Source organism: Thamnophis sirtalis, unplaced genomic scaffold (genome assembly GCF_051295495.1).
Source record: "Thamnophis sirtalis isolate CommonGarterSnake01/CBP01778 unplaced genomic scaffold, rThaSir2_p1.2 scaffold_14, whole genome shotgun sequence".
Classification (NCBI taxonomy): Eukaryota; Metazoa; Chordata; class Lepidosauria; order Squamata; family Natricidae; genus Thamnophis; species Thamnophis sirtalis.
In genome coordinates this window covers 36776106-36800817 of record NW_028261394.1, presented here as the reverse complement: position 1 = coordinate 36800817, position 24712 = coordinate 36776106, and the positions used below count along the sequence as shown (strand labels likewise).

General features: G+C 42.7%; 1 protein-coding gene across 2 annotated transcripts in view; it reads right to left on the bottom strand.

The window, feature by feature from the left end:
• Positions 1-11005: 11005 nt before the first annotated feature.
• The window catches only part of RANBP10 (RAN binding protein 10), a 37241-nt gene continuing 23534 nt past the window's right edge, over positions 11006-24712 (bottom strand). Inside the window, exons 5-14 of one of the 2 annotated variants that reach the window (XM_087729215.1) lie at positions 24183-24205; positions 21947-22131; positions 20899-21011; positions 18997-19105; positions 17204-17352; positions 16055-16250; positions 15048-15172; positions 13394-13539; positions 12493-12604; positions 11006-11571 (exon numbers count right to left, since the gene is read on the bottom strand). In XM_087729215.1, coding sequence (XP_087585341.1) covers positions 11441-11571; positions 12493-12604; positions 13394-13539; positions 15048-15172; positions 16055-16250; positions 17204-17352; positions 18997-19105; positions 20899-21011; positions 21947-22131; positions 24183-24205 — 1289 coding nt within the window. In that variant the 3' untranslated portion in view covers positions 11006-11440. The remainder of the gene's footprint in view (positions 11572-12492; positions 12605-13393; positions 13540-15047; positions 15173-16054; positions 16251-17203; positions 17353-18996; positions 19106-20898; positions 21012-21946; positions 22132-24182; positions 24206-24712) is intronic. The other variant, XM_087729216.1, reaches the window with a different exon arrangement.

Here is a 24712-nt window from a genome sequence, read left to right as displayed (position 1 = left end):
GGCCTGCTGGGAGAGCCAGGTCTTGAGGGCTGTGCGGAAGGTCTGGATAGTGGTGAGGGTACGAATCTCAACGGGGAGATCGTTCCACAGGGTCGGAGCTGCAACAGAAAAGGCTCTCCTCCGTGTAGTCGCCAGTCGACATTGACTGGCGAATGGAATCCGGAGGAGGCCCAGCCTGTACGATCTAATCGGTCGGAGGGAGGTAATCGGCAGAAGGCGGTCTCTCAAGTATCCAGATCCACTACCATGGACTGCTTTAAAGGTGGTCATCAATACCCTGAAGCGCACCCGGAGACCGACAGGTAGCCAGTGCAGCTCGCGGAGGATGGGTAGTTCTCTGGGCAGTTTATAGAGTCAGTGTATTGTTGCCCTCAACAATCTGGGTCCTAATTTTACTGACCTGGGAAAGGATGGAAGGCTGAATCAACTTCGAGCCCCGTCAGGATCGCAGGGTTAGCCTGCAACATTGCCTTCTACAATTGGTAGATGACTTGTCTTAGAGACATTTTTTGGATTTCTCAGGATTTGGGTCAATTAATTTTCCTAGATTAGGTATTACAATTTGGCACTGCACAATTCAAGCATCTAGCTCAGGGGTAGTCAACCTTTTTATACCTACTGCCCACTTTTGTATCTCTGTTAGTAGTAAACATTTCTAAACGCCCACCAGTTCCACAATAATGGTGATTTATAAAGTAGGGAAGTAACTTTACTTTATAAAATTTATAAAGCGGTGTTACAGCAAACCCCTACCGCCCACCATGAAAGCTGGAACGCCCACTAGTTGGCGGTAGGGACCAGGTTGACTACCACTGATCTAGCTGATTCTGACACTCATTTGGTTCTGCTGTTTTCACTCAAGCACTGTAGCGTCTTTCAAGAATTCTTGAGATTCTGCTCTTGTCAGTACATGCTCTAGGCCCGTGATGGCGAATCTATGGCAGCGTCTTCTCTGTGGGCATGTGTGACGTCGCCAGCTGCTCTTCTGAGTTCCATCAAGGGCACAGGAGGCAGACAGCTGGTCCAATGTGCCTGCAGATGGCGTCTACCTGCTCTCTTCTGGGTTCCGGTGCTCCGGCGTGCGCGGGCACACATGCGCATTCCAGTTTCAGTGCTCGGTTCCAAAAAGGTTAACCATCACTGCTCTAGGTCCATGTAGCTTTCTTTATTACATTTATTTGGCGCCCATCTCACCGCAAGGCAATTCAGTATGCTGGGGTTTAGCCCTGGCTCTTTGAGGAAGAAGGGAAGAGATGCCTCTAGGAGACAAGAGGATCAACCCCGTCGCTCAACGAAGAATGAGCACCGCTAGAACTCATCTGCATGCTGCCTCTTGGGAAACTTTCGCCAATCAAGAGACACGAATCTAATAAGCAGGTGGTCCCAGCTCAGTTATAAGGATTCTGCTTGTTTCCTCAGGCCCAACAAGTTCAAACTGTTCAACAAACCCTTTGGGATTTTATGAAGCACCTCGCCATGTCTGAAACCGTGTGTTACAATCCCAAAGGTGCTTTTTCAAGAGGCAACTGGACTTTGTGGTTTTTCTTTGAAGACGTTTCGCTTCTCATCCGAGCGGAAGAAGCTTCTTGGATGAGAAGCGAAACGCCTTCAAAGAAAAACCACAAAATCCAGTTGCCTCTTGAAAAAGCACCTTTGGGACAACCACGACCTGGATGACTGAGAATCTCCATAAATGTGTGTTATAATGGTTAAAAAACGTCCAGGCAAAGGAAACAAACTGGATGCAGTTTGAAAGAACGCTCTGAGACAATTTGTCAGTAAGATTGGACCTCAGGATTAAGTTTCCCTTAATGGTGTTTGTATCTATCTTATTATTATATCTATCCAAGATACTGAGCTTGTCTATCAGAAAGGTCGGCAGTTCGGTGGTTCGAATCCCTAGCGCCACATAATGGAGTGAGCTCCCGTTACTTGTCCCAGCTTCTGCCAGCCTAGCACTTTGAAAGCATGTAAAATGCAAGTAGAAAAATAGGAACCACCTTTGGTGGGAAGGTAACAGCGTTCCATGCGTCTTTGGCGTTTAGTCACGCCGGCCACAGGACCACAGAGACATCTTTGGACAGCGCTGGCTCTTTGGCTTTGAAACGGAGATGAGCACCACCCCCTAGAGTCAGGAACGACTAGCACATATGTGCGAGGGGAACCCTTTATCTTATTGTATGTATACCATAAGCCATCCAGAGATGGTCTGGAGTTCAGTAGCACCAAAATCAAAATATGAAATCAATCAGGGCTCAACAGAGGGAGACAATCCAATCCAATAGCAGAGTTGGAAGGGACCTTGGAGGTCTTCTAGTCCAACCCCCTGCCTAGGCAGGAAACCCTATACCGTTTCAGACAAATGGCTATCCAATATCTTCTTAAAGACTTCCAGTGTTGGGGCATTCACAACTTCTGGAGGAAAGCTGTTCCACTGATTAATTGTTCTGTCAGGAAATTTCTCCTCAGTTTTAAGTTGCTTCTCTCCTTGATTAGTTTCCATCCATTGCTTCTTGTTCTACCCTCAGGTGCCTTGGAAAATAGTTTGACTCCCTCTTCTTTGTGGCAACCCCTGAGATATTGGAACACTGCTATTATGTCTCCCCAGTCCTTCTTTCTATTAAACTAGACATACCCAGTTCCTGCAACCGTTCATGTTTTAGTCTCCAGTCCCCTAATCATCTTTGTTGCTCTTCTCTGCACTCTTTCTAGAGTCTCCACATCTTTTCTACATCGTGGTGATCAAAACTGAATGCAGTACTCCAAGTGTGGCCTTAACAAGGCATTATAAAGTGGTATTAACACTTCATGTGATCTTGATTCTATCCCTCCGTTTATGTAGCCTAGAACTGTGTTGGCTTTTTTGGAAGCTGCTGGAAACGGCTGGCTCATACTTATATGAGTGTCTACTAGAACTCCAAGATCCCTTTCAGAGTTACTACTGTTGAGCAAGGTACCACCCATACTGTACCTGTGCATTTCGTTTTTGTTGCCTAAATGTAGAACTTTACTCTTTTCACCATTGAATTTCATTTTACTAGATAGTGCCCAATGTTCAAGTTTGTCAAGATCCTTCTGTATCTTTAGCCTATCTTCTGGAGTGTTCGCTGTTTCTGCCAGCTTGGTGTCATCTGCAAATTTGATGAGTTCCCCATTTATTCCCTTATCCAAATCATTGATGAAGATGTTGAAGAGTACTGGGCCCAAAACAGAGCCTTGGGGTACTCCACTGAATACTTCCCTCCATGAAGATGCAGTTCCATTGAAGACTACACGTTGAGTGCGGTTGGTCAGCCAGTTACAAATCCATCTGGTGGTGATGCTGTCTAACCCACATTCTTCAACTTTATCTAGTAGTAGATTATGGTCTACCTTATCAAATGCCTTACTGAAGTAAACTATATCGACGGCATTCCTCTGGTCCACTAATTTTGTCACATTATCAAAGAATGCAATAAGATTAGTCTGACATGATCTGTTTTTGACAAACCCATGTTGGCTTTTGGCTATTACTTTGTTTGCTTCTAGGTGTTCGCTAATTCGTTGCTTGATTATCCAAGAGAACATTAGGCATTTAAGGGGAGTTGCCTCTGAGTTACACACAATGCATTTAGTAATTAGCTTCCATACTCATTGTCTACTTACACACAGTTTTGCATGGTATGTGCTATTAAAAAATATTTTAAAAATGTAATCAGAGAAATGTATGCGTCTTCAAAATACTCAAAGGAAAACATGGAAAAGAACTAAACTGAGGGCTAGATGCTATTATAAGAAACTATTAAATATGCTTGTTTCCATTATCAGGTAAACATCTATAGCAGTGGTTCCTAACTTTTTTTTGGCCATGCCCCACCTAAGCATCTCTAAAATCCTGATTCCCCCACCACTGTGACATATAATTCTTACTTTATTCAAAAAGTGAACTCTGCTCAAACTGAGGAAGTTTAAAAGACCATTAACTTGGTTTAAACAAAGTTCAAATTGCCCTCCTGAAAAAATCAAATTGCCCCCCTGTGGGGCGTGGGTCCCATGTTGGGAACCACTGATCTATAGAATTAGGAATACAAAGCAATTTAAAATCTTGGTGCTTAGCACATTTGTAGAAGGGGAATAAAGAAATTGAGCACTGATAAATTATCAAGATCATAAAAACTGTTTTTTGTGTACTCTGATAGAATTTGGATTCTGAAGACCATGTCTTGGCAGTGCTTGGTTTTTGCAATGCAATCAGTACTATGTAGGGCACAAAGTCGATATTCTTTTCATCACTGAACTTCAATTCCACAGATATTTGAAACAATTCTTAGGTATTTAAAAACTTACCTGATTTTTTTTTTTGCACTCATCTAATTTTGCTGAAAGCTTTAGATCTGTTCTTTGAAGTGTTGTCTTCGCCATCTACACTGTCCTGAGAATATCTGAGGTGAATAGGGAAGGGGCCATACATTTAAGCCGTAACTTCCAAACAAGCTATTATTCAACATTATAGACAGAAAGGGGGGAAATCAATGGTCTCCCACTCTTGGACCTTTAGAGTTTATGGTTATCGTGCCTTGCGGTGAGTCATGCTGGCTGTTGTAGTTAGTGTCTGGTTGGTAGACGCATATTCTCCTTCCTTGTCATGGATTAATAGAAAGCAGGATGATTAAAATACTTGTGGTGGAACAAGATTCCCAACTAAATAGGGTGCTGAGATCTAACAATGCTTGCCTTGTGCTACAAGTAATGAAAATGAAGACATCTGAATTTTAATTGTAGGGTCATGCTTGATTTTAGTCTTTATGTCAACTGATTCCATCGGTTTAAGATTAATGCCAATATTTACCTCAATTCTTACCTGACACCATAAGTCATCCAAAGACTATTTAAAAACTCACACCGCCACTGGCTGGCAATAGCACTCCTGGCTTTCAACTCATTTAACAACTGTCTGGCTTAACCATGGAAATGTTGGGCTCAATTGTGGTCATAAGTCAAGGACTACCCCTCTAGAACAAAAGTTCTTCCTTCAGTAGACAACACACACAAGCTGTCATTTCTCCATCATATTGGGTTATCATAAAAAAATAGATTTCACAATCTATGAAAATAGATGCTTTAGATGTACATTCCGATGGCAATTTCGCCTGGTAAAGCTTGCCTGCATCCTATTTCAAATGATGGATTAATGCAAAATATCTCACTACACGTGTACTGTACTTCTCTACAATCAGACACAAATGACAACTGAGGATACAGATAAAGGTAAAGGTTTCCCCGCACATATTTGCTAGTTGTTCCCAACTTTAGGGGGTAGTGATCCTCTCCATTTCAAAGCCAGCGCTGTCCGAAGACGTCTCCGTGGTCATGTGGCCACCATGACTAAATGCCAAAGGCACATGGAACACTGTTACCTTCCCATCAAAGGTGGTCCCTATTTTTCTACTTGCATTTTTATATGCTTTCGAACTGCTAGGTTGGCAGAAGCTGGGACAAGTAATGGGAGCTCACTCTGTTACACAGCGCTAGGGATTTGAACTGCCTAACTGCTGACCTTATCAACAAGCTCAGCGTCTTAGCCACCAAGTCACCATGTCCCTGTGAGGATATAGATATGAACTAGCAAATGCACACCTTTGAACATAAGGAGGCAACCAGGCAGTTTTGACCAAGGTCAGTGAGAGCATACCTAGTTCATGCATCACTTTGCTGGCACTAGAACTCCCAACTTTCACCTCTGGTTTAGCTATGGAAATGTTAGGCTCAATTGTGGTCGAGGACAACCCATCTAGAACAAAAGTTCTCCCCTCAATAGACAACACACACAAGTTCTCATTCCTTCATCACACTGGGTTATTTTTTTTAAAAAAAAGGAACAAACGTCCCCTCTATGAAAATAGATGCTTTAGATCAGTGGTCTCCAACCTTGGCAACTTTAAGACCTGCGGACTTCAACTCCCAGAGTTCCTCAGCCAGCAAAGCTGGCTGAGGAACTCTGGGAGTTGAAGTCCGCAGGTCTTAAAGTTGCCAAGGTTGGAGACCACTGCTTTAGATGTACATTCTAATGGCAGTTTCACTTGAGAAAGCTTGCCTTCATCCTATTTCAGATGATAGATTAATGCAAAATATCTCACTACAAAACACGGGTACTGTACTTCTAAACAATCAGATACAAAGGACAACTGAGGATACAGATATGAACTAAAAAATGCACACATCTGGGACATACAGGGACAGCCAGACAGTTTTGACCAAGGTCAGTGAGGGCATACCTGGCTCATGCACCATTGGCTGGCAATAGGATTTTCCATTCTGGTTTAGCCATGGGAATATCGGGCTCAATTGTGATTTTAATTATAAATTACATTATAAATTATGTTCGAGGACTACCCGTACAGAGTAAAAGTTCTTCCCTCAATAGAGAACACACACAAGCACCAGAATGGAGTAGAGGAGAGTTAGACAGGACACGGGCAAGTGCACAGAGATGCATATTTTAATAAAAATAATTCTGTCAAAATACAACAGACTGTGGGTTTCTATATTTCCAGTACAATTTCTCTTTCTTTTTTTTTTCCTTTCTTTTTTTGTCAGTTAAAATGTCCTCCTTTGGGAAGGTTTTCATGCTAGAGTTGGGTTTAACTGAACTCACAAATACTAAGCAGAAACTGATCCAAATGTGCGCAACTTGGAAGGAGATCCGTCAAGTTCCTCAATAAAAGGAAAATGAAACACGAGATTATGGAAGTCTGGTAGAACCCACATTCTGCTCGGCCCGTTTATTTGATAGGATACTTTAAAAAAAAAAGAAAAAGAAATCCTTACAGTTGGTATCGTAATAAAATCATTGAAAAACGAAAAGGGTTTGAGGTGCCGTGCGAGAGCTGGTACCCGAGTTTGTAAAAAGCAAGAGGAAGAGAAAAATAAAGGAGAATTCTTTAACGTTTTTTTCTTTTCTTTTCTTCAGTATCAGGTCCAGAATGTAATCCAATTATGCCTGGCAGCAATCTTTCTTGCTACTTCAAGATGAGCAGATGGCACCCAAATCTTAAAGCTCCAGCCCAGATTTAAAACAAAAAACACCCTTCAGGTCCAAAGATTTGAAGATACTTGTTGGTAGTGACCCTTAGCGCTCCTCGACGCCTATTGTACTTCTCAAATATTCCCAAAACAAGTTCCCAAAACAACACTGGTTAAATGAATCAATTTGATAAGAGGATTTGGCACTTCTATTTGGTTACAGGATGCAGAGGACCATAATAGGGGTCAATGATGCACTAACTCTTGTTGGCGTGACTGCTGCTCCTTGTTGAAAAAGTGATAACTGACATCAAGATAGCCAGTTTGAATCATTGGTAGGGGACATTCCAGTACGATGACGTTCTAATTTACAGCCAAGAACTTATGGAACTGGTTGCAAAAAATATATGGAAGAAAAAATGAGATGGTTCTTTAAACAAGGACAGCTACTGCTGGGGAGGGGGGGAGGCCTCTGAAATTCCTCACAATCAACCATCTTCTCCATTCTAATGTCCTCCAGAGATGATGGACTACAATTAGCCATTGTCTTCACAGTTGGGAAAAGGTAATTGCAAATTATTCCACCACTGCAGTAGAGGGTAATCAAGGAAGTGTCACTCTTGCATTTGGGATTTTCCAATGTCCATTTTGCAGGCACCGATGTGTGGTCTAAAGTATGATCAACATGGCAAATGATCAGAAAATGAGTAGCACGCCTTAGTTGCTCATTGTTCTGATTAATGGTTGATAAAAACCTGGAATCAGGTGGATTGTTCGCAAAAGGCTACGGACAAAATGACAAAATCAGTAGGACAGCATCAAAAAGAAAATATTTCTTTTCTTTGAATTTGTTACCTATGTCAAATCTTTTCATAAAAGCTTTTTTTTTTTAAAGGAAATATATGTATGTGGTCGAACCTAACAATCTCTGCCAGGTTTCATCTCAAAATTGAGACTAACTATAAAACGGTGGCTTTCAGGCTAGACACACCTCTGCCCCTTTTGCTGATCTAAGTGTGGAAAACTCAAAAGGTTCTGTACTATTTTAAATATTCTTCCCTTCAAAGATTCCACAGGATTTCAAACCATCCTTTTCCATATGTACCGTGGTCTCTTTAGAGCAATTATAACCAGTGTTCAAAACTCTTGATTGTCTTGGATCACAAGACTCATATACCTTTGAAATCAGGCACAGCACAATGCTTCCTAAATCAGATTTCCCCTGCCCTAGCTACAGGACCAGGGCATCAAAATGTTGAGTCATCAAATGCAGATTGTCTTTGATCAGGAAAAGTTCAGCTTGCTCTTTTACACATTGCCACCACGACCCGTCAAATGCGCGCCGACAAAACCGTGCCCGCCGTCAACAAACAACATAGTGGGACGCGGAAACAACGTTATAAAGGGTTAGGGTTATAACGTTGTTTTCGCATCCCATTGTGTTGTTTGTTGATGGCAGGCGCGGTTTCGTCGGCGCGCATTTGTCGAGCGCGCATTTGTCGGTGAACCCATTGTCACCACTGCCAGGCCGCCAATTAGAGATGGCAAACTAGCTACTTGTCTTTTTTTACAGTGCAAAAACTGCCATGAAAGCAATTGACTTTTAAGCAAAGGATGGCCAAGAAGCCACAGCTTGGGGGGGGGGGGGAGAAGCAGCAGACAGAGGGGGAAAAAAAACTTCCTGAAGCAACTTTGAAAAAGGAATGAGATGGAAACTGGAGAAAACAAAGCAGGAAAGAAATCTGCTCCCCAAAATAAGCAAGAGATTGGTTTGCTGAAGTTCATCTTAAGACGGTGAACATTTAAAACGGGACTTCAAACACGGGAAACTCCTATGAAGTCTAAAAGCAAATGCAGCAAGTCAGATAGAGAGAACTCATGGTGTTGCTGACACAAACATTTGCCATGTAAGACGTTTAAAAAGTTGGGATGGTGAACAAGTCTTCCGCTTTTAAGACAGGGTTGTCAATTATTCGGCGATACCGTAATTTTATGGCTTGGCATTATAATTTTTAAACTAGCCTTCAAAGGAATCAGCCAACCTAAAATCCAATCACAGCAAACATACAACTTTCATGACCATCGAAGCAAAAGGAATGGTGGATAGATGTTTCTGCTTGTCGAAAGTGCAAACCGGAAAACATTTCATTTCGATCTAAATGGCACCCAGCCAAATTATGCAAATGGAAATGGAACCAGAGTCTGGAACTGTATTTCTTTCCGTAGAGTCAATCCTTTGATGTGCCCATTTTCCTTTCAGCATCTTGCAGTAAAACTCAGTCTTGATCTGCCAAGGAGACAGTAATGTGCGGTCTTCTGAATTTGGGATGTCTTACCTAAAAAACCTGAAAGCAAACATTAATCTCTGCTGGGCATCGCGTAGGACCCTCCGCAGAAATCAACGGAAGTTGCCCCTTCTTATTATTTCTCCAGGTCCCATCGACCTGGTGATGCTTGCATAACATTCCAAATAGGCTGCATTTGTGTATAAATGCATAGGCTTTATTTTCATTACGGCTACAAGGGGGAAAAAAGCCTTTTTTATGCTACTATAAATTAATGGAAGCATCTTCTTCATCACATCAGAAAAACCTCTCTTTCGTGTTATCTTCGGCACGTGCTCGGTTTTAATTAAAATTCCTTGTCTATTGAACTTATGGAAAAAAATCTTTCCAATTAAAAACATTTTAAAAGCTAGGCAAAATGTTGAAGTAGACAGCAAGCCAATAATTATGTTTCAAATGATAACAAGCTCTGCTGTACTATAAAGACACGCTGATATAATTTCACTTGTGTAGATTAAATTAGACTTGAGAGTTTCCAACCTGTTATTCTAGCAGCATTATGTAAGGATTGTTTATGTTTATATATATGTATGTATGTATGTATGTATGTATGTATGTATGTATGTTGGAAAATGATTCCCAATTTTTTTGTTTTTTAAAAAAGATATATTCCTTGGAATAAAACTGCATTTTCTTTTGAAAAAGAATAATATTGCTTTATACCCTCTTTTCAATTGTGTGTGGGGAGGTAAGCAGGATAAAAACAAGGCTGCTGTCCTATTGCCCTATCAGTGTAATTATCAAAGGCATGGAGGCAATGAAATAAAAAGCTGGCTCGACAAACTCAAACCCTGGTGTGGGGGGGGGAGGGGAATTCTTGTCATTTTGAAGACTCATTTTTTCCTGGTTCACAACCGACATGGAGACATCTATCCACTTTATGAGGGAAGATCTTAGGAAGAAGTCTCTAGATTAAAAAAGAAAAAAGAAAGAAAATGCTGGACCAACGCAGAGCTCCCGTTTTCCATTCCACCTCGATTCCATTCCAGGCAGCTGTTTGGGTACCAGGATGAGGAAGCAGGCAAGCCTTCTTTCTCTTTCCTCTTTGTGGCAAAGTCTTAAGAGCTAGAGGTGAGTTGCCTAGAGGTGACCAGATGTGACAGAGGAGAAGCCTAGGACCACTTGCTTTGATGAAGGAGAAGGGAACCTGGGTTTCCTCCAGAGATTGTCAAGCTCCCAGCAACCCAGGTCAGCAGGGCCAATCATCAGGAGTTTGGGAAGTGGCAGCTCAGCCACACATTCCCACGGCGATGCCCTAATGTCTGACTGTGGTTAAGAGATGTTCCTGCTTCTCCACAGAGGATGGGGACACAACTCAGGTCACACCAGTTCTCTTTCCAAGCATCGCAGGGCATCCCGTTAAAGGGACGGTTGGGAACAGGTCGTCTTATCGTTCCCAATCTCAGCCTTTCCCCTGATTAGTTCCCAGGGTGCATCTGTAGGGTTTCTCAGGGCTGTGTGTCATAGGCACAGGAAAAAAAAATGATGATGATGAAACTTTTTGTTTGGATAGCATGGCTAATATTCCAACAAGCACATTCAGCCTCTCGGTTTTTCACCAGCAACAGTGAACGATACTGTCCAAGTAACACGCGTGCCGGTTAAGTTTCTCCGAACGTAAAAATAAAGGTTAAAAAAAAAAAAAGCAAAACAGGCCATCACCAACTCAGATACACTTTTATCTCTAAAAGAATTAGAAACCAGCTCAGCACAAACTCTCCGGGTATAAATACTGGTGGCTCAGTCAGAGAAATAAAATAACATAATAAAATAAAGGGTAAAATCCTAAAGTCAGAAGGCGCTACATCAGAAGGACCAGTGAGAAGGCCAAGTGCTGTGGGGCAGAGCAGGATGCGGTCGTGATGGGAGGGCGGGGTGGGGTGAGGGGGCAGGGGGGGCCCTGCGAGCAGTTTTCAGGGCGAGCAACGAAGGCGCGTCAAGGGTCCTCTCCTCCTCCTCCTCCCCTCCCGCCTGAGTCAACACTGTGTCCTTCTGCTGGGCAGCGGGTGGAGGGCAGGCGCAGGTGAGGAACCGCAAGGCAGGAAGAGGTGAAAGGGCAGCAACTGGAGGGGTCACTCTGCCTCACTCAGTGGCTAGTGCAAATAGTCGTCCACTCTGGCGAAGGAGCAGGAGCCCAGGCCCACGCGAGCCATGAGTCGCAAGCACTCCGAGGCCTGGCCCAGGGCGAGCAGCAGGGGGGGCTGCTTTGGCAGGTTCTGAGACTCTGAGGAGAGAAAGAGGCCAGAGATGCACACAGGACAAGTCATTCAAAGAAGATACGTCTTTCTGCCCCCCTGCCCTCCCTTCCTTCGCCCACCCCCTGGCACTCCTACACTGGGCAGAAAAGGTTTTGGGTTGGTAGGCCCAGAGGGGAACACTCTTGCAGCCATTCTTGCAACGTGGCTGGCAGAAGGATGGACACATTTCCAAAATAGCCCAAACAGAATTGCCATTTACTAGCTGTCAAATTAGGGACATTACAGGATGACATCACTACTGTTAGATTGCAAGGGTGCTCTCTAGCACGCCGACTCATCTTTGTCTAGTGCATGGGTATCAAAACTCACGGCCTGCAGGCCGGATGCATTATGCGTTGCCCCTCCACCCCCAATTTAGCAAGGGGGGGAGGGGGATTTGCAATACATCACGTGACGACAATGTGTCATCGTGAGTTTGACATCTCCTGATCTAATAGGAGGCAGGGGAAGTGATACATTTCCAAAAGTAAACATGGGGATTCAGTCATTTCTATTTTCTAAAAAGAAATCTGACCCTGTTGGGCACTCAGAGCTATTTTTCTCAATCAAGTGAATATTACAACTTCTACCAGCTTGACAGTTATTACTACAAAATACATGGATTTTTTTATTTTTTAAATTGTAATGCTTAAATGTGATGTTTTAAATTTTAATTGTGATGCTTCTGACACGAATAAACAATAAACAACTCTAACCCACTCCCTCCCTCTTCTCCTCTCCCTTTTCCCCTTCTCTTTCTTATATACACGCACCCATGCTTCCTCTCCAGCACAGGTAATTTGCCCAAACCCGCAAAAATGTGGCAAATTTCCTGCCACATTAAGCCACCGGAGTACAGCAACAGGTGCACAAAGCGGAGTTACAAGTGGCTCCCGGCATCTCCTTACCCAAAATAGCGCTATTGAGTGCAGCACACACAGGCTCCCTCTGGATTGGATCCAGCTGCTGACCGACTGGACAGCTCCAAGGGTCAGAGTAGGCTAACAAGCTGAATGCATCCTGAAAGAGTAATGCGAGATCTCAGCAGAGCAGGAAAAACTACTTGGTCCCTGTGGCTGTTCTGCAGGTGCCCTCCAGACTACAACTCCCATGATTTCAAGATCGCTTTGATACAGTGCCCTACCCTATCTTGAAGGCATGAGGTGGTCTAAGAATACAGCAGAGAACCACAAAGAGCTAGTAAGGGCATGCCGAGACCTGTATTCGTAACCTGGCCAGGGCCAGTGTTTATTTTTTTCCAAGCCAGTTGAGTACTATTTCAAATATTATTAATTGGGGGAGGCTATATTTAAATTGGGGAAGGGGGATCATTTCTGATCACAGTAACTCAACTAAATAAGCTGCAATTTTCTCCTTTTCAATAATATGGAACAATAATACAATAGCTCCCTCTACTGGCCAGTGAAAAGTATTTTTTTTCCACAGATGGAAAATAATACAGAGGGGGAATGATTATCAGAGGTGGAAGGTATTCTATTTTGTTAGTGGGGGGGGGGAATGATTTTGCCAAGGGCTATGATGGTTTCCTAAACTCTGAATCACTTGGGACAATTTTATTTCCTCCATAAATTCTTGCTGAGCATACTAAGGAAGGAACATAAAGGATTAGCGCTGATGATGTTAGCTAGTTGGGTAATGAAATGTCTGCAAGAAAACAACCAAACTCAGAGAGAACTCTATAAAGTTTTTTAATGTCTTCCTGGTTTCATCTTTTTTAAAAAAATCATGCCCAGAAAACCTTAATATTGTTCACCGAGAAATAAGAGAGGACCCATTAAGGATATATACCTGTAACATTTTTTTGTGGGTTGTGTTCTTGCCGTAGTCTCTGCATAACTGCTCACTGAGGATCTGGAGCTCCCGCCCGAACTGGATCATCCGCTCGGTGGCAGCATGGTTCCCTCCGCAGAGTTGCCTCTGAGGGCAGCCGTCTTCTGGAGAGAAGGGGAAAACCGGACGAACGGATGAGCTACCTGTGTGGCATCTGTTCTGACAGAGGCTTCCCCAAAAAGCACGAAGCAGAGTCCTGGTCCCAACAAAACCCCTTTTATTAAACGAATGTGAATTCCTCTCATTCACATTCAGCAAAGACCCGGCAAACAGTCTTTCACAGGAATATTTAGGACCACAGACCTTATCTATCTTGGAAAGCTGCCATGTAAATATTTTCCAAATGAGGTGCTGTGCAAGGAAAGACTCTGGGCAGTCTCTGAGATTCACGGACAGATCTTCACTCTCTTGAAATGAATCTAACAACTGAACAAATTGTTTCCTGCAAAAGCCCACTCCCCATTCGTTCCTCTTTTGTTTCCTATGGGAGGAGCCAATCACCTTCCACCTGTGGCTTTACTCCTAAGTCGACCCTGATTTCTGAGGTGTTCTTTTCTTCTGGCAGCTCTGCGCATGCGCACACTGGGAACAGGATCTAGTTGTTCCTCTGCCTCACTGCTGTCTAGCTCCGTAGGTACCTGATCACTGCCAGACGGCCTCGTCCCCACCTCTGCCAACGCAGACCCCTTGTCCAAGCCTTCCCTAGCTTCCAGGACTGGCCCATGGTCCTCCCCAACCTCCTCACTGTCTAATTCTGCTGCCAGCTCTGCTGGCAGCTGTGGGGGCCACAACAGCATCAAAGCATCTGCCTTCTTCAGACCTACTGAAGCCTCCCCACCCCCAAATGATTAGCCATACAAGTCACTGGTTATAGATGTCTTCTAAAGAGGCCCTGACTTTTAACCCCTTTTTCAGCATCCCAGCAAATCCATGAATACTGAACATCACCTGCTTAAAATTTGAGAAGTTAAATTCTATGACAAGAAAAAAAGGGGAAACAAATTTGGTAAACTAGTATTGGGTTATTGTGTTAAACCAGGATGGATTCTACACATTGTTGAATAAAAATAGATTATGGGTAATCTTTGATTTGCAACCATTCATTTATTGATGGTATGAAGTTAGAACAGTACAGGAAAAAATGACTTACAACCAATCCTCACACTTATGACTGTTGTAGCATCTCCATGGTCATAGGATCAAAATCCGGGCTTTCTGCAACCAGAATTATTTACAAGAGCTGCAGGGTCCTGGGATATATGCGATCACCTTTTGCGACTTTCCCAACCATCTTCCAACAAGCAAAGCCAATGGGGGAAGCAGATTTATTGAGCAACTGCATGATTCCCTTAATTACAGTAATTTAATAACTTAATGACCAGGGCAAAAAGGTTGCAAAAGGCCTCGTATAACCACTGCCTTGCTTAGCAACAGAAATTTTGGATTCAATTGTGGTTGTAAGTTGAGAACTACATAGCTGAATATGAATGGATGGACTGGAAAGAGCTTCTGATGTAGAATCATTTTCCATAAGGAACCGCATCCATCCTGGATAAGGGACCGTTTTCTCAAAAAGGGCATTTTTTTCTACCTCCACGCCCGCCAGACCTACCCATGCTGGAATCATCAGTCTGTAGAATTTCTTCGTGCTTGTAAGTGCCATTCATTATTCGGGTGGCTGAATTCTCCAGGATTCCGTTGGGATAGTGCTCCGCCTCCATTTCCATTTCACTGTCACTTGAATGAAGATGATGGAGATCATGAGAGGAGAGAGGAGAGAAAGAAATGCCAAAAGAAGAAAAGGCATGTCTTCAACATCAACAGATAAATCCAGGGAGGTACAGATAGATTCAATTGATATATTATACCAAGGGGTCCAACTTTAAGACCTGTGGACTTCAACTCCCAGAACCCCCCAGAAATTATGGCTGGCTGGGGAATTCTGGGAATTGAAGTCCACAAGTCTTAAAGTTGCCAAGGTTGGACATCCCCCAAAGCATCTGACGCCACCCTCAAGTTGGCATTTATGCATCCTTCAAATTAAACACGTTAATTTTGCCTGATCTAAGGACACTAACCATCGGCCCGTCATTTTTGGTGCCTGTGTTATTATATAGCATTGTGAAATCTATCCAGGAGCTGAAAATTTATCCATTCCCAATACAGCAATGAAAAACAAATTACATCTCTTTCAAGCTGATTTCGACTCTTGGGGATTTTCTGGATGCCCCCTAGAACTTCCTTGGATGCAGCATGGAAGAAATTTGACGCTGCCTTTTTTTCATGCTTAACGACCGTTGCAGCAACTCCATGATCATGGCATCAAAATTTGGATGCTTGGCCACTGTCTCACATTTATGACAGTTGCAGTGTCCCGGGGTGGCGTGAGCATCTTCTGCGACCTCCAGAACAAGCAAAGCCAATGCGGAAGCCAGATTCACTTAAGAACCATATTATTCGCTTAACCACTGTGGCAAGAAAGTTCATAAGATGGGACACGAGTCATTTTCAACTGTCTTGCTTAGCAATGGAAATGTTGGGATTCAATTGTGGTCGTAAGCCAAGGACTACCTGTAGTTGATTATTACCTGGCCCTGCCCTAGAAAGCACCTGTCTCACCTGGTTTCTTGGTTGCTAGTGCTGCTGTGTTGCTGGGATTTGGTAGAATCTGTTGAGTTGGACTCTGAGTAGTTCACGGATGAAGGGGATGAGGAGGAAGAGGAGGAGGAAGATGAACTCAGTGCAGGATATTTACTGTGGCTCTGTTTGCTTTTGATGGAGGTAACCCCATTGCTACAGCTTGGGCTGTCTGCTCCTGAAGACAGAAAGAGAAGACAAGTTGGGAAACCCAGTGCTTTAAAAAAAAATCGAAGTGTAAAGATAAAGGTTCATATGTGATAGTCGTTCCTGACTCTAGGGGGCAGTGCTCATCTCTGTTTCAAGGCCAAAGAGCCAGTGCTGTCCGAAGATGTCTCTGTGGTCATGTGGCCGGCATGACTAAATGCCGAAGGTGCACAGAATGCTGTTACCTTCCCACCAAAGTTGGTTCCTATTTTTCTACTTGCATTTTTTACATGCTTTCAAATTGCTAGGTTGGCAGAACCTGGGACAAGTAATGGGAGCTTACTCAGTTAAGTGGCACTAGGGATTCGAACCACGGAACTGCCAATCTTTCTGATCAACAAGCCCAGCGTCTTGGCCACTGAGCCACTGCGTCCCTCTAATGAAGCCCTAAATAAAAGTTTACGCCCCACTAAAGGTAAGGATTTCTTCTGTTCAATTGTGCCCAACTCTATGGGGCGGCGTTCATCTCCATTTCCTAGCTGAGAGAGCCAGTATCGTCCAAAGACACTTCCGTGGTCAAATGGCTAGCAGGACTATAAGCCAAGGCACACTGTTATCTTCCCACCAAAGTGGTAGCTGTTTATCTACTTGCATTTGAATGCCTTCAAACTGCTAAGTGGGCAGAAGCTGGGGCAAGTAACAATCTACTTCAGAGAAGGAATCTAAAATCAGGAGAGAGATAATCAAACTTGACAAAGTCGCTGCCAAAATCATACTTGGCTTTCACTCTTGTCTGAAGAGTTTATTGTGCCACAAACATACTAAGTTATGGAATGGGTATCAGCGGGTGCTACACTACTGAAGGCACTAGGCAGAATTCAAAAGACGTTCTAACAGCAGCTTCTAGAAAGATATTGAAAAGTAGGTGCCAAGTTAGCACCAAGCCAAGGAGAGAACTTTTCTAGGAGAGAAGCAAAGGCCTACCAGTGACGTGGATGTGCAAATTATTGGAGCCATGTCGGGGACTCAGATTGGGGGAATCAGGGTAGCTGTCTTGTGATTTGGGGCTGCGGGTACTGAAAAAGCGCACTTCACTGTCTGTTCCATTCACCATCTCCACGAACTGCCGGCACCTAGGGATGCATAGGGGGTAGGAGGTGGGAAAGGAGGTGAGTGGGAAACTATACGGAAAAAATAAATCAATACAATAATACACTAATATTCTGCATTAACTACATCTCAGACCTGGCATGCAGAGAAGCATGCAGAGAAAAGAGCATTCTTGGTTCACAGCTCCAAAGAATTGAAAGAAAAATGCACAATACATCTATCAAAGTGGTGCCAGATCTGCATATCTAACAACTTAGATTACTATTAATCTGAGGGCCTTCCTTCTAAACTTTCTGCAGCACTTAGGAAAACATTCTGTAAGTAAAACCACTGACACCAGCTTATAATCTCCGCTTGCCTGGTTTTAAAAAAAAGGGAAGTTATTCTGAGCTGTCTGAGAAAGCATCCCGATTCACTTTCCCTAAAAAGGGATTCCTCTTAAGCTGCCTTCCATCTGGAAAGATATCAAGGACTGCTATTTACAGCAGCACTCCGAAAGCAAGCTTCAATTATTTGGGTCAGGTCAAACCGTATTTCTTAGAAGATTTATCCCCTCCAGTTTTTCTGTAACAGTCCGCCCATCATTCAAAGATGATCTTATGTATTTATTATGTGTAAGGTAAAGGTTCCCCCGCACATGCGTGCTAGTTGTTTCCGGCTCTAGGGGTGCTGCTCATCTCCGTTTCTAAGTCAAAGAGCCAGCACTGTCCGAAGATGTCTCCATGGTCATGTGGCCAGCATGACTAAATGCCAAAGGCGCACAGAGCACTGTTACCTTCCCACCAAAGGTGGTCCCTATTTTTCTACTTGCATTTTTACATGTTTTAGAACTGCTAGGTTGGCAGAACCTGGCAGAACCTGGGAAAAGTAACAGGTAACAGGAGCTCATTCTGTTATGCGGTGCTAGAGATTCGAACCACTGAACTGCTGACCTTCTGCTAGGCAAGCACAGCGTCAACCACTGAACCACACGTCCCTATATTATTATGTATAGTCTACCTTTATTTATATTTACAAATAACTCAAGGCAACGGACATATCCAACACACTTTATTTTCCCTTCAACTATTCTGTGAGGTGGGTTGGGTTGAGAAAGAGTGACTGGCCCAAAGTCACCCAGCAGGCTTTCATGGCTAAGAAGCAACTTAAACTCATGTCCTCCCACTTTCTAGTCTGGTGCCTTAACTACCAGACATGGGATGACCAACCTGGGCAACTTTTAAGACTTGTGGGCTTGAACTCCCAGAACTCCCCATGCTGGTTTATTAGGACGACAAAGTTGCCAAGATTGGACACCCCTGTATTAAATCAAACTGGCAATCAATCTCCTCCTTAACACTAGACGAAGAACTTAGCAAAGGATACCGGACACAAGGAGAGAGATGCAGGAAGAGAGAGAGAGAGAGAGATACGCCCTCTCATGGCCTCCTTTATATAGACACCTCTTAAAGGAGTAAACACTTGTGTGGACGCCTTCACAGTCTTAAACTGGCTATACCGATGCTGATTCATCTTCATTGCATCAGCCTTACATTTCATCAGCTTTACAGTTGCATCAGCCTTACAGTGGCTGGTCAGCTTTAAATCATCAGTACCCTGACGCACTGTTTTTGCTTTCTTTCTAAATACCGTAGTTCTTTGCACAGAAGTATTTACACCGTACTCACTTTAACATGAATAAGAGGTTAGGGTTATGCTCTAGAAGCCCTGGATAGAGCTGCTGTGTGGCTTCAATGGCTTCACCTACTCTTCCTGCCAAAACCAGCTTTTGTATTCCTGGAGGTAAGAGCAGAAGTGTTAGGATGTGGGATGTTAGGTATCATCTCACATTAGACAGGCAGTAAAACTGGGTTTACCAACGGATAAATTATTCAGATGCAATTTTTTCCCAGTTGTGAGAACATAAAAGAAGGATGTGTGTCAGCTGCATAAAAAAAAAAAGAACAAAATTAATTGAGACAAATTCTCATGTCCTCAAGGCATTATTAGTTAATCTTTGGACACCTGTGGTGTGGGGGGTGGTATACACTTACCTTACTTTACTTTACTTTATTGTACGTATATACACATTATACACAGACCATATTCCCTACCAGCTAGCAAATGTGAGCATGCACGCATGCTTTGCTTGTGCGCGCCACCTCTGTGCATTTGCAGATCCTTCCACGCATGCACATTCAGCGAAAATAAGGGCCTAAATTGAATGCCATAGAGCCAGGCGTGGGTGGGCAGAGCCGCCCATGATTTCTGCTACCAATTCGGGCGATCTAGTCCAAACCGGTAGAATACTGCCTTTGCCTGTAGTGCATCAACAATTCATGGCAGACTGTATTTCTGCAGCAACCCCATGCATGGCTGCCCTTCCACATGGAACTCAGCCAAACATGTACTCATCTCGTCACTCCTCTCTTATTGTATGGAATGAAACTGTATGATTTTCCATATGCTTTCAGTTATTAAATTAATTTTGCTATAAAAAAAGTAAGTGGGGAATCAATCAAGGTAGTCTTCAATTCTTTCCATCGTGGAAAATAGAATGAACTGCTGGTTTCGTATCAATGAAAACTGCAGACAAAGTGTTTTAAAGCATTAGAACAGTATTTCTTAATAAGGTACTGGGAGCATCAGGCAAAGATCCAACCATTCGCTGAAGTCTGCCTGGTCTTCCACTTAACAGATGTTCTTGCTACAACCAGTCCCTTAAATTTGCTTGGAGATGTTGGCAGATAGCTTGCAAATTAGTATTAAGCAAATATATCGGCCTATTAACTGCCATATGCCATTTTGCAATAGTGTTTATTTGGATACACTCCAGTTTAATGGTTCCACAATTATTGATGTTAGGTCAAATATTTTCCCCCCTACAATTCTTTTTGGTTTTAGCTACATTTTACACGACCATCTAGTAACATGTCTTCAGAAAACAAGAAAATAGATCCACTCACTTATATTTTAAGTATTTCAAATGCATTTGGGAAGATAAACAAGAATCCTCAACTCTGAAAATAATATCCTTTTGCAGCAAATCACTTAGAAGCTATTTTGACAAACTTGGAAATCCACCATTTTTTTCAATACATTATCAATTTTTAACTGAACAACAGTCTCAGTCAAATCCACAAAAGGCAGGACTTGAGACAAAAAAAGACAGAAATTCAACTTGTTTGTGAAGGAAACAAAAAAGTACCATGAAAGAAAATCAGCTTTCAAAAATGATTTAGCCCAGGGCTGTCCAAACTTGGGAACTTTAAGCCAGCTGGGGAATTCTAGGAGTTGAAGTCCAACAAGTCTTAAAGTTCCCAAGTTTGGACACCCCTGATTTAGCCATTTCTAGAACAATAAAAGAGTTTGGTTTCGTTTGACAAACTGAAGGGAAGAAAGATGAGACACAGAAAAACAGAAAATGCCAGCCATAAAAAAGAAGTAGAAGGAGCAATGGAGGACACTAAAGTTGTGCTGGGCTACAGAACTTCATTACAGGTATATCATCAATGTAATGATGCAACCGGGGGAGAACTGCACATTTCAGGATTTAGGGAAAGCTACAGCAGTATTACAAACAAGCTTACTTTGTCTGTTCTTTATGGAGCCCTGTTCCTCCTGGACTGTACTTTCTGTCACCCGGGCAAAGGCAGTGGCTGTAGCACAATATCCATGATGTACCAGATAGGAAGAGACCATGCTAGGAAATATAAAAATCAGGCAACAGAAAGAACATCAGTGTCAGTACAAATTCCACAAAAAGTGGGGTACAAGGAGGGGAGGGGAAACATCTCTAGGACAGCCACATTAACATGGGCTTTGTTGTGCACACATTGTAATTGTGGTTGGCTTTTGTTTCCCAGTATCAAAGTACGCCAAGAAAAGGTTCCTTGGAAGGGAATTGAAGGCACTGCCCATCTGACCTTCATTAAAATCAAGAGAATTGATCTTTAGGTATTAAGTGTGAAGAATCTGTTCAACCTCCTTGATTCTAATGCCTCTTGGTGTGAATCACAAAGTAAGGGGAAGAAAGAACAGTATCCTGCTGTAGAAGTGACCTGGAAATACGTCTAGGCCTATGTATGGGAAGCTTTTTTAGAAATTTGAAATGAAATACGCTGCCTAACTTTTCAACATGTCTGCAGTTGGCTCATAAAACCTGTTTTCTTTATTGAAAAAAAAATAGAGATAAAATTTATCCTGTTTGCTGAACTTGTCCCACTTTCATCTAGATATTCTAGTAAGCAGAAACAACCAACTCTGCATATCTTCCGTTCAGGGCATACATATGTATGAAGTCTGATTTTCCTTCATTTATTTTTTGCGATTTGGCTGTATAAGAGAGCATGGCTTTTGGCAAAATCCCCACCTTCTCTCCAACTCTCATCTCTCAACCCAACGGAACAAACAAGGATCAAACCAGGCATAAAAGCAAGCAGCATATCTGCGCTACCCATCAGCTACAAACAAGGTGCAAGGAAAGCGGCTAGCTCCTGTCCGTCCTAGGCTAAGGACCCCCTCTGCTCTTTCAGGACATAGAAAACCAGTAAAGTAAGAATGGTGAGTGAGGGATATCATTTTACAGCAGAACGTTCTTGTGAATTTAACGTAAAGGCAATCCAAGCTGCCACTCACTTCTGTAGCATGGCTTGCCATTCCCCTAGCCGGTCACCTATGGGAAACCTTTTAATCGTGCCCTGAATCTTTGCTCGCCACTCTCTCATATAGTCTTCAATGTCGAACACAAATGGCTGTTGCCCAAAGTTGGCATCCACAATCTCTCCGGGTGTCTGGAGCCCCACAGTGGGATATAGATTGGCCTGCCAAAAAAAGAAGCCCAAGTTAAAAAACCCGGGCTCTTTAAGAAAAGAAAGCAGAGACATACATTCCCCCACCCTCCTTTTGAAGAGGGTCGTAATGGAAGCCTGAACAAGGGGGCTTCCTGGCCAGACGGACACGATGGGTGCTTTGGGGAAAACGGCTTTCCCTGAAAATCATTTGGGAAGAGTCAGCGTAACACAGGTTGTCCTTGCAACCATTCGTTTAGTCACCGTTCAAAGTTGCAACGAAACTAAAACAAAAACATAACCATCTCAACTGTTAAATGAGTGTTGCCTCACCCCCATGGTCACCTGATCGAAATTTGGGCACTTGGCAACTGGCATGTATTTATGATGGCTGCAGTGTCCTGGGATCGTGTGATCCCCTTTTGTGACCTCTTGACAAGGAATGACAATGGGAAACCAGATTCATTTAACAACCGTCCTATCAACTTAACAACTGCAATGATTCACTTAGCAATTGTGGCAACAAAGGTCACAAAATGGGGCAAAATTCATTTAGCTGTCTTGCTAAGCAACAGAAATTTGGGACTTAATTTTGGTCGTACGCTGAGAACTACCTGTACAAGAAAAACTTCTCAAAATTAAAAGTGATTGTTTGCAGCTTAGGATCTTAGGAATTGATGGAAAAAAAGTATACCTAGATAAGGAGACTATAGACATTTGAAGGGGCTATCAAATTTTCCAAAATGCAGACAATGAAAATGTAGCAAGTTGTAGCTATAGCGTATGCTTCATTCAACAGAAATCCTTTAACGTTCACCAAAGGAGAAATTAACGTGCTCTGTTTTCTCATGATATTTTGAACAGTTTAGTTAACTTTGGGAATGGGGCAAGCATGGTGCAAGGTGTATCTTTCAAGGTGCCACATTCGGGAGCTGCTTAGAAAGGCACGTTGCTAAAGAAAACAGAAATGAAGCTGCTCCGATTTGGAAATAAGCATGAGTTTCTCATCCAGTCAAAATTCTTCTATTTTGAGCTGCAAAACAATCTGTTGCAAGGTAGCTGAGTCAATGGTGCTGGCCTCTGTTCTTTGTTTATTTGCGAAGTTTTTATGTTTTTTTCCCCCCTATCCAATTTCAGGAACTTTTTCAGCACCTAAGGACATTTTGTATCAAAATGTACAAATGTACAAAAAAGAGCAATGTATCCCACTCCAGCAATATATGTGGTTGCTTTCATTTTGTCACAGGGCTGGGTGATAAATAAAAATATGCCAGCCCCTTAGTTATCTGTAATTTTTAAAGATTAAAACCTATTATGCCCCATACTGTGGAGTTAATTGAAGCTCAAGCAATATATAACTTTACTGGCGTTCAAGAGCAGAATGCCCAAGACTAAGCAGCTTTCAAAGAATCACCTTCATGAATCCTCTCCAAAATTAATCTCGGTTGCAAAACATAAACTCACTACCTGTGGTAACACATTTAGTAAAACTTTTTTAAAAACTTGCTGAATGAAAAGCATCCAAGCTTGATTTATGATGGCCTCTGAAGTCAGCCAATTCATTTCCACGCCAACAAGCGATTCACGAAACTGTCTGCACCCCAGACATGTTTTATTCGGAATCTAGGCATTTCCGCTTTGGTTACTGATTGTATTCTGCTTTAACAACTCACCAAGGTGTAGGGTTTTTTTGTTTTTTAACTATACTTAAAGCAGGGAAAGCAGCAACAGAAAAGGCTTATTTTCATTTCAGGTTAAGGGACCCATGTTGCTTATTTTAAGAGCATCCTTGCCAAATCGCTTCTCTAAAAAAAGGTTTTTTTAAATCTTCCAATGTGTGGAAAAGCTTTTGCTCACAATTTGCCCCTCACCCACTTTCTGAAGCCAAAGCTTGTGGGGGAACTAATTTCTCTACAAAACCTTCCTTTTTTATTGCCATGGGAGTTCCACCCAAGCTACTAGCCTCATGCTAACCACTTCCAGATGGGACACAAGGAGAAGACAAATCCCAAGCTCCCCTCCCCCCATTCCCACCCCCATACTTTCAATCTTTTGTTGAAATATAAAACAAAAGTTGTACTTACAGGAAGGTCTGTGAAGGCTATACCTGTGAAAGAGAAAATATTAAGGTCAAGGCAAAGCATTTTCTCTCATTGCCCTAAAATATTTGTTCTCCACACCCTATTAGCAACAAATATGGGGAGCAAATTTTGAATTGGCGAGCAATAAAAGGAATCTCTAATTCATCCTCAGATTTATTGTGTACAGGTAGTTCTTGAACTTACGACTGAAATCGAGCCCAACATTTATGTTGTTAAGTGAGCTTTGTCCCGTTTTATGACTTTTCTGGTCATATTTGTTAAGTGAATCATTATAAAGTTAGTAACACGGTCATTAAGTGAAACTGGTTTCCCCATTGACTTTGCTTGTCAGAAGGTTGCAAAAGGGAATCGTGTGACCCTGCGAGACTGTACCCGTCATAAATATGAACCAGTTGTTAAGCAGCCAACAGGACCATGGAGATGCCACAATGGTCATAGGTGCAAAAAATGGTGATAAGTCACTTTTTTCAGTGCTGTTATAACTTTGAATGGTCACTAAATGAACTATTGTA